Source organism: Cynara cardunculus (genome assembly GCF_001531365.2).
Source record: "Cynara cardunculus var. scolymus isolate 2C chromosome LG 2, CcrdV1, whole genome shotgun sequence".
Lineage (NCBI taxonomy): Eukaryota > Viridiplantae > Streptophyta > Magnoliopsida > Asterales > Asteraceae > Cynara > Cynara cardunculus.
The window spans coordinates 21,081,163-21,090,470 of NC_037529.1; the positions used below are offsets into that span (position 1 = coordinate 21,081,163).

The 9,308-nt window shown below is 35.6% G+C and overlaps 1 protein-coding gene across 1 annotated transcript in view; it reads left to right on the forward strand.

Annotated features, from left to right (window-relative positions):
- The window catches only part of LOC112504451 (ubiquitin-activating enzyme E1 1-like), a 16,280-nt gene extending 12,674 nt beyond the window's left edge, over positions 1-3,606 (forward strand). The window contains exon 7 of the mRNA XM_025108393.1: positions 2,848-3,606. Within this exon, the coding sequence (XP_024964161.1) occupies positions 2,848-3,444 (597 nt within the window). The 3' untranslated portion in view covers positions 3,445-3,606. The remainder of the gene's footprint in view (positions 1-2,847) is intronic.
- The last annotated feature ends 5,702 nt before the right edge of the window (positions 3,607-9,308 follow it).

Here is a 9,308-nt window from a genome sequence, read left to right on the forward strand (position 1 = left end):
ACCTTTCATATATATAACGAATATAAGAACAAATAAGGACATATTACTAGTTCCTTTCCATTTTTCAAGCTAATCATTTAGCTATTCAAATAACATACCTTTAAATCAACTAGGTTTCATATAATGCCACTTTTAAACCTTTTTCTAATCAAACAAGGTTTAAATAAAGTTTTAAGGCCAAACCTGTTATTTTCTTCTCAATAACATTCAGACTATGATTTCCAATAATAATCTTGATCCTAAATCTTTAAATCACAAAGAAATAAAGATTCCAGACCACGGTAGTCTTAAGGGATATAATAGAAAGAGTTATATCATACAACACACATACAAATGCCACCCTTATATCAAATGTACACCTCTCCTTGATATGCCACCCTTATCCCATGATACACCTCCCCTTGATATGCCACCCTTATCCCATGGTACACCTCTCCTTGATATGCCACCCTTATTTCCTTATCAAAACATTTTACAAAAACAATTCCAAATAGACCGCAGTCAATGGAATTATTATCAATCCAAAATCATCTATATCAAAAATTCCCATTTTTATGATAAAATAACAATTTTTATYAATCAARCACCAGRCATAATACAAATCCGGTCAACTTGGCTTGGCCGGACTTCATCTCCGRTCAAATCTTGGYCGGTTTACCAAATCCGGACAACACATTGCTCAAGGCTTGTCCGATTTAACACTTAGAATAAATTTCAACACTTTTGTCCGGATAACAAGTCCGGACAATACATCGACTAAGACTTGACCGATTTAAAACAATCCGGTCACCATTTAGTYGTATTCCTACTTCTCAGTTCAAATACTTGGTATAAACTTAATAATCATAAATCGCTCAACACTTGTTCGGTTTAAGACTAAACCGCTTAAGCCTTAACCGGTTTAGGGTTTAAATCGCTTATGTCTTGACCGGATTAAGGCTAATCCGCCTAACACTTGTCCGGTTTAAGACTAATCCGGACAACACTCCAGAAAATAACTTTTAAATCAGAAGTAAAGTTCTATACTCAATTATACAAATTATGAAGAGTTAAAAAGTAGTAAGAACCAMYGACCTTAAAACCCTTTTGAAAATAATTGAATATACTTTGCTTCAAAAAGTATCCGGTCAACTTCCTCTTTTCTTTAAATTGCTCAAACTTTTAAAAATGGCAAGAAGAGGAGAAATGGAGGCTAAGCCCTCCTTTTATACCTTTCTAAAATTGGAAGGTCGGCTAAACAGCCCCCTTCCCATGTATATCCACTTCATGCATACACATGACATGCATTCATACTCACACGCACAATATGCATGTATGCTCACGTATACATACCATATTATATATGCATTTCATTTTGACTTACCACATATACATAATCTCATACATGCATCTACATTATGCACATAATTTTCACACACTAGCATGATCAAATATAACAATTTATCATGCTATCACGAAATCATTTAATCAGATAATCACACATTAATTACCTTGGGTGATAACCAAGATCCGGTTATCACACCTGTCTTGGCTTCAGATTCTTACCTATAGTCTGCTACCCTATTCTTGCATCTCCAAGAGCTTGTATTGGAGGTTATGCCATTGGAAATGTCTACGGCCACCTTGTCCAACAACCTCAACTGCTCATCCCACGTCCTCGGAAATGTCATACTATTTACCTTCTTCACCACCCGGTGCCGTACTTTGCCTTCTGCTAGAAGTCACAGTGATCTTTCCTCTCTCTCGGTTATCAATGATGGTTGCCACATCCAACTTTACTCGAAAGGTCTTGTTTGGTATCCTATCCAACATGGTGTAACCATACTTCCACTTGAGTATCCTCATTTCTACAACTTCTAACTTACTCACAAGTGGCTTCTTCATTGCTCACACTCCAACCTATACAACATGTCTAGTCTGATGGCTACCGTGTAGAAAGTTTCTTTCAATTTTAGCAGGACTTTCTCGCCGTACAGAACTCTCGTGGCAACTCTCAACTTTAGATAATCGGTCTTTATGGGATGTGTCACACCATCTTCTATTTCTTTCTTCTGAATCATGGAGCCTAAATACTCGAAGCTGTCCTTGTAAGGTATCCTTTGATTCCCATTGTAGACTTATACCTCTTTGCCGATACGTTCCCTGCTGAAGTTGCATCATAGATATTTGGTTTTGGAGTGACTAATGTTGCAACCTTGTGTTTCCAGAGTGGCCCTCCACTGCTTCAGCATCTAGTTCACCTCTGCCCTTGACTCTGCTACCAACATGTTCTCAGCGAATAACATGCACCTAGGAACACTTCCCTGAATTCCTTGGGAAATCTCATTTTAACTGATTGCCTTTTCCTTATCTTTTCTCTTTGGTTTACCATTTTTTTTCCATAAAGAAGTTCAAGATTACATTGGTCTTACTCTACCAAATATAACATCTATGCTCGACGCACATCACACCTGTTGCACTATTATACATAGTGTGTGTGTATCAACATTATTCTTTGTTTAAACTTGTATGTTTGTGTTGTTGCTCTCTGGGTGTGGCCATCTTAAGGCATTGAACCCCCAAAACTGGTAAAATGAGTCCGCCAGGCTGGTTTTGGTTATATGAAGCAATTTTTTGTATAAACTCTCTTAGCTTCTCTATTGCATTGCATTGTGCGGAGAATCCAGCTTTTACTATGACTGCATTCTTTATGTTGTGTTATTTCGGGGTGTATCAACTTGCATAAGAACCTAAACAGGTAAATACTAAATGATGATATATCTGGGCATTTTATTTCATATTTTGTGCCGGATGCTTTTGGGTTTTACACAGGTTATTACTAATCAGATGGTTGTTTTAACTGTGTAGGATGATGACACCAATTATCATATGGATCTAATTGCTGGACTTGCCAATATGAGAGCCAGAAATTACAGTATCCCTGAAGTTGATAAGCTGAAGGCCAAGTTTATTGCTGGAAGGATCATCCCTGCTATAGCAACTGCAACTGCCATGGCTACTGGCTTTGTCTGCCTAGAGCTCTACAAGGTCCTCAATGGAGGTCACAAAGTGGAGGATTATAGGAACACCTTTGCCAACCTGGCACTTCCTCTGTTCTCCATGGCTGAGCCTGTTCCACCAAAGGTGATTAAACACCAGGATCTGAGCTGGACGGTTTGGGACCGTTGGATCGTGAAAGATAATCCGACATTAAGAGAGCTTCTTCAATGGTTAAAAAACAAAGGGCTGAATGCTTATAGCATATCTTGTGGGAGTTGCTTGCTTTACAACAGCATGTTTCCAAGGCACAAAGATAGGATGGATAAGAAGATGGTGAATCTTGCCAAGGAAGTGGCGAAAGCGGATCTGCCGCCATACAGACGACATTTTGATGTGGTGGTGGCTTGTGAGGATGATGATGATGCCGATGTTGATATCCCGCAGGTCTCGATATACTTCAGGTAGATTGTGATTGGTCCTTTGGTTCCAGTTGGAGTTGGTTTTAAACAACAGCAGCAGCAGCAGAATGTGATACATTTTATGGAAAATTACTATTAAAACCAAGGTTTATGTACAAGATTATGTTCAACATCATGCAATATTCATTTTGTTTTACTTTGTCTGGCCTTTCTTCTTCTTCTTCTTCTTCTTCTTCTTCACATTGCATGGTTATATACGTGTGCTACCCATGCTTTTAAATGATCACATGGTGTTTTTCTGGGTGCATTATGGCATGATTTGTTTTAAACATGTTATTTGATTTTTTAATTTATTTATTTTCCCGTATTTTCTTTTATCACATGTGCACGATTTTATGAGTTGAACTGTTTTTTCATTTTGTTTACCTCTATGGTAGGATGAATTTCTTTTCAAACACTTTTATTTGCCTAACCATGAATGCATCATACCTTTCTTTAAGAGTTCTCCTTGTGTTAGAATTAAGAACTGAAAGGAGTAGAATAGATCACCTTGTTACTATTTATATAAACCATTAGGTATCAAATTTTGAGAACCTAAAACCCCATAACCTTCATTGACTTCCCTGGTTAAACAAACTAGACAATTGCGCTAAGCAAATGAAATTGAGAAAATACATTTTTTTTTCTATAGCTAATAACAAATTTAATCAGAAAACCGATAGATTCATTGGTGGCCAGATTTTCACAGTGCAAAGTTGAGGTCTACTTATGTTATGGCTAATCACAACAACGAATGCCCTCTTTCCTGCTTTTAACTCCACATATAAAAATACAAGTCAAAATCAACAAAAGAAAAAGAGAGTAGAAGACGCAGAGTGTAACCAAATGAGGGATAAAATTATAAAACAATAGTCCAACAATTTTTTGATAACATTGCTACATGAAAGGTGGCGCATTGCAATTTATATTAGTTGCTACAACTTCATAACCTGATGCAAATGAACTCGTGTAAGAATTCGCTCCATTTTCCCTCTTTTAGTTTCCCATGTAATCCACTAGATTCTAAAAGAGAATGCATACAAGAAACCATATGCAATTAATTAATAGTGTCATGTTTCCACGAAGTTGAACAAATAACGACTTCTCAAAATTGTAGTACTTGTATACCAGAAGAGCTAAACTGAGTTGAACCACCACGTCTAGCATAACGGGCTACATAACTTCTGGCACGATGATTGGAAGTGCTACCACCACCACCACCACCACCACAAGGCCTACATTTTGTCATATCCTTATATTGAGTGCAAATAAAAGCAAAAATAAACTACTCAAATGAGCAATTTAATAGCATATTGAATCTTGTAGTACCTTTGAACAACCAAAAACAATGTATCATAAGACAACCCAATTGATGACACGTGATAAATTACATAAAAAACTTATATATACCATGAGTGCAAGACGAATTCACATAAGCATGTAATAATTGACCAATTTGTTTAAATATTATGTACATTATGGTTACAGTGAATAACTTAAGTAGAAATATAAAAGAAGTAATGTACACAAAGATGTTGGAGGGGTATCTAATTGACTATAGGCCAAGAAAGAAATTGTAAAAGATCGCAAAGTTGAATCAAGAACTGTAATTACCAGTAAGAAGGAAGTCTAGATTTAAACACGAAATCCTTCATTTATGTAAACAACAATTTTCAAACTACATGAGTACACAAATCACCAATTAGCAAATCCTTCACCCTATATAAACGGCAGTCTTCAAAAGTAGCCACATTCTATATGTATCTTTTCTTGATTATGCCATATTATTTTTTGTCTCGTTCAAATTCACCAGTAACAACAAATGCATGCACATAAACTATAAGATTTTACTCCATCTATCCAAACAAAGTTGAAGTTTAGTAATAAGATCTCAAAAGTTAAGTCCTCTTCACCAGGTTAGCATGTTTCTTGGTAAAACCAATGATATGCATTGAGTATTCAATGTATTAAACACTCATTCTAATAGTTTTTTAACTAGATATTTTCCTTTTATCCCAAATCTTGAGTCATTTTCATTACATTATTTTTCTTTTATTATTTTATGGAGCTAAGTGTGTGATTTACTTGTTTCTACACAAAAGGATGGCTAACTCGATCAAAATGCAAACTATTTTATGCTGCAACATTTGTGCAGCATGATCTGCTGGAATTGTGGCTTTTTGGAGGGCTGCATGCATTAAGCTGCTGAATTTCATAAAGACAAGCTCTTTTCAGTTGTGGATCAAATCTAGAACCTTCCCTGAATAATCTATGGGTTAATATCCACTTTGTACTTAATGTGATTATCCCTTTTTACTTTTGTACATTTTTGTCTCTTTTGTTGCAACCTTATCTTCTCTAGGGTTTTGTCTTTTCTTCCCCTATTTTTGTATAAATAGGGGGTTGGGTCTTTGTATTTCCACCATCAAAAATCAGTTCCAAAACTGATTATCTCTACACTTTGAAGCAATTTAAGTTTGTTCGTTACTTTTCGTCCTTTACTTTCCGCTCTTTACATTAAGTCATTTACTTTTCATAATTTATATTTATGTCTTTACTTTCCGTTATTTTCTTTTCTTGTCATTTACTTTCCGTTATGAGTAGCTAATTCTATAGCTTGGGTGTGAGACAAAGGGTGATATTTTAAGCCGAAGTAAAATAGACGTTGTTTTGCAATAACAATGTTCCACTATTTCATTCAAGTTCTATAAAAACCAATGACACTTATTGACAAGTTGATCACTTTAAAAGGGTTAAAGTGCCATGGTCTTAGAGATAATCCATTGAATGCACGTCAACTTGAATGATATGAGAGGTAGACTTGAGAAAGTTTTCGACAAAGAGACTTGTCACTTATATCTTTCAAACTAATTAATTTTAGACAGGTTGGTCACTTTTTAAAGTGTTAATGTGGTAGATTCAGAGATGAACTACTTAGAACACACACAAACTTGAATGATATGGGAATCGGCTCGAGAGAGTGATAACAAAGAGATTTGTTTATCCATATATTTTGAGAACACCATTCATCACTATCCATGGTCCTGATACCATATAGAGATATGAGTTGAAAGCTATAATATAGTGCAATGGTGGTAGTCCAAGAGGAATACCCTCAAAATAGATGGTGGAACTAGTTATGGCTGACTACTTGCTGTAGCATCCCTACAACACTGTCCGCTGGAATTTGTGTTTATGTCTCACCAAAAGTCTTACACTCATGCTACCTTTATTTATTATGTTATTTGCATTTGTTAACTCAGATATAATCAAAATCTTCAAATTCGTCATCTGAAGTTAGTCTTTCAACTCGAGATCTTGCAACTTAAGATGCCTATCCCTATGGAATACGATACTTGGTACTTACCATTTTATTACTTGAAGTATAGTGTTGACACGTGTATACTTGCATGTGTGAAAGATCTAGAGATTGCTTTCAAACTTGCTAAGGATGGAAGTCTGCAGAGAAGACTTTGGAAATTTGAGTTGTAGATTTCGAAAGATCTGAACTGAAGAGTGCTCACAAAGTCTAAGTCTATGTCTGAAAGACTTACCTTCAGATTTCTGGATTGGAAGACTTCAGAGTTCGTGTGAAGATCTACTATGCATACAAGTACAAAGTCTGAAGAGACAATCTTTAGAGTTATTTCAAGAGAAGATCCGAAGAGCGCCTAAGTGTCAAATCTGAAGACGAAGTCTGAAGACCTTGAGTTAAGATTTATTCTCAATCTGAACGAGAGGATGATGCTGATCCTGTAACAACTTATTAGCGATAGAGATTAAACTGTAGGAAGGTTAGGCATCTTGCCAGGGAGTGTAGATTCAAGAAGTCAAGAGAATCTGACTATTACTCCAAGAAGCTGCACTTGGCCAAGAAGAAGGAGCAAGGCTAAGTGCTTATGGCTGAAAATGAAAACTGGCTTGAATGGTCCTCTTAAGATGAAGAGACTGCTCACTATGCAAGGTCATTCTTCATGGCATCTTTGGAGGAAGAAGGGACTTCATGATCTGACTCAGAGGAGGTTAAAAATACTTGACTCTGAACTACTTACTAAATTAGAATCAATGAGGACCTTAAAAATAGACTCAAAGGAGAAATAATATTGGTCAACAAATTCAGAGAAGAAAAAAGAAAGTTATAAACATAATGATTTACATGTTGAAAAGCAAAATGAAGATCTAGAAAGTGAAAGAACCAATCTGTCTGGAAAAATATCTTATTTGAAAAAGGATTTCGAAAAGATCAAAGTTGACAATGAGCTTCTAAGAGTTCAATATGACTTTATCTTTAAAGAAAGAATTGACTTGTATAAAAAGATTGAGGAATCAAAGGAATTGTTGGTCTCGTTAGGGAGAAGGGGGGGGGGGGGGAATACAAACACAATAAACTTTTCAAATTTAAAATATATATTGATAAAGAAGGATCAATACAGATTTTACAAGATTGTTTGTGGAAAAATAAGGTAAAAATAACCTATCTAAACAATCTAAGTTACACACTAGTTCTTAGCAAATAGAGAAAAGATTTGCTGTAAAAGATATAGAAGGATGTTAGTTCTTTCTGGGTAAGAACTATTTAGAATACAAAAAAGGGATTCTAACTTGCTTTTGAAGATAAACGTATTGTGTTCTTAGATGTGTGTTCTTTTACTTATGAACGTAAGTTAGGGTTCAAGAGTAAGTATTAGAGTATCTGTGCATGGAGATAGAACACATCTATTTATACCATTGCATTAAATGCACATTTAATGCAACATTGTAGGGTTTGAACACGTGTCAAGCCTTTAGACAAAGACTTGTCCTTTGCTACAGTGAAATAGTACAAAAGCTTATTCATGGGCAGCCATCTTTTCATAAAGTTGGTGGGTAGTAGAGTCAATTAATCGGCTCCAGACTATACAATACTTTAGAAAGGGTATGGGTTTGTCCTTTGTGTGTATAAGGACAAGACAAAAGCAATCGTGCTCAACAAGCTTCTTTTGATCGCTGAATGCCGGAATAACCTGAAGGCCTCTTCAGCATTCACTGAGGCTTAGGCAATCTTCACACATGTGTAGACCAGGTTGTAATCACTGAATACCGCTTCAGGTCACATATTCGCCAGTCTCTAATCTTCAGTTTCAGTCTTCGACTTTCCCTGAAGGTTCTTTGGTGTGAGTTTTGTCTTCTTGAAGTATCGCTGTCGCTGATGGATTTACATTACATGTTCTCAGCGATTACTGAACAGACTCAATGATGATCGCTGGAACTGAAAGACAGAAACATAAATACTTTGTATAAGGTAAAAAAGATTATTATCAAATCACTGAAAGAGAGGATCAACAATCTCCCCCTATTTGATGATAACAAGACAACATAAAGAAAGTTGTCTTATCAAATAACAGTAAAGAAAAGTTACATATAAAGTACATGTCCCTTTTAACTGTTTTGGGATATTTTTAGTGAGTCAGTCTTTATTTAGAAAATTTTCTTAAGTTTAAGTCTAAGAAAAATTAAAAGAAGGGAAACTGAAACTGAAAGCATATTCACTGACTTATAGATTGTCAGTGGATGTAAGAGTAACACTGGAACTCATAGACTTGTGTCCCTATTACTCATTTCAAGGATCTTTTTGAGTGATGCATAAAAAGTACTTATATTAAATTCAAGGGAAATTTTACAAGTGTTTTAGTACATGTCTAGACTTACAAAATATAAGACTAGTCACTGAAAGTAGATATAGGATATAGTTAAAGTACATGGACAATATAACAAAGGAAATAAACTAGTCTAAGTCGCTCAACTTGATGTAACCTGGTACAATTTCTCTAAGCTCCTTTCGGTGTAGAAACTCCTTTCATATCTTTTGGTCCACAACTCTTCTTCTTAAGT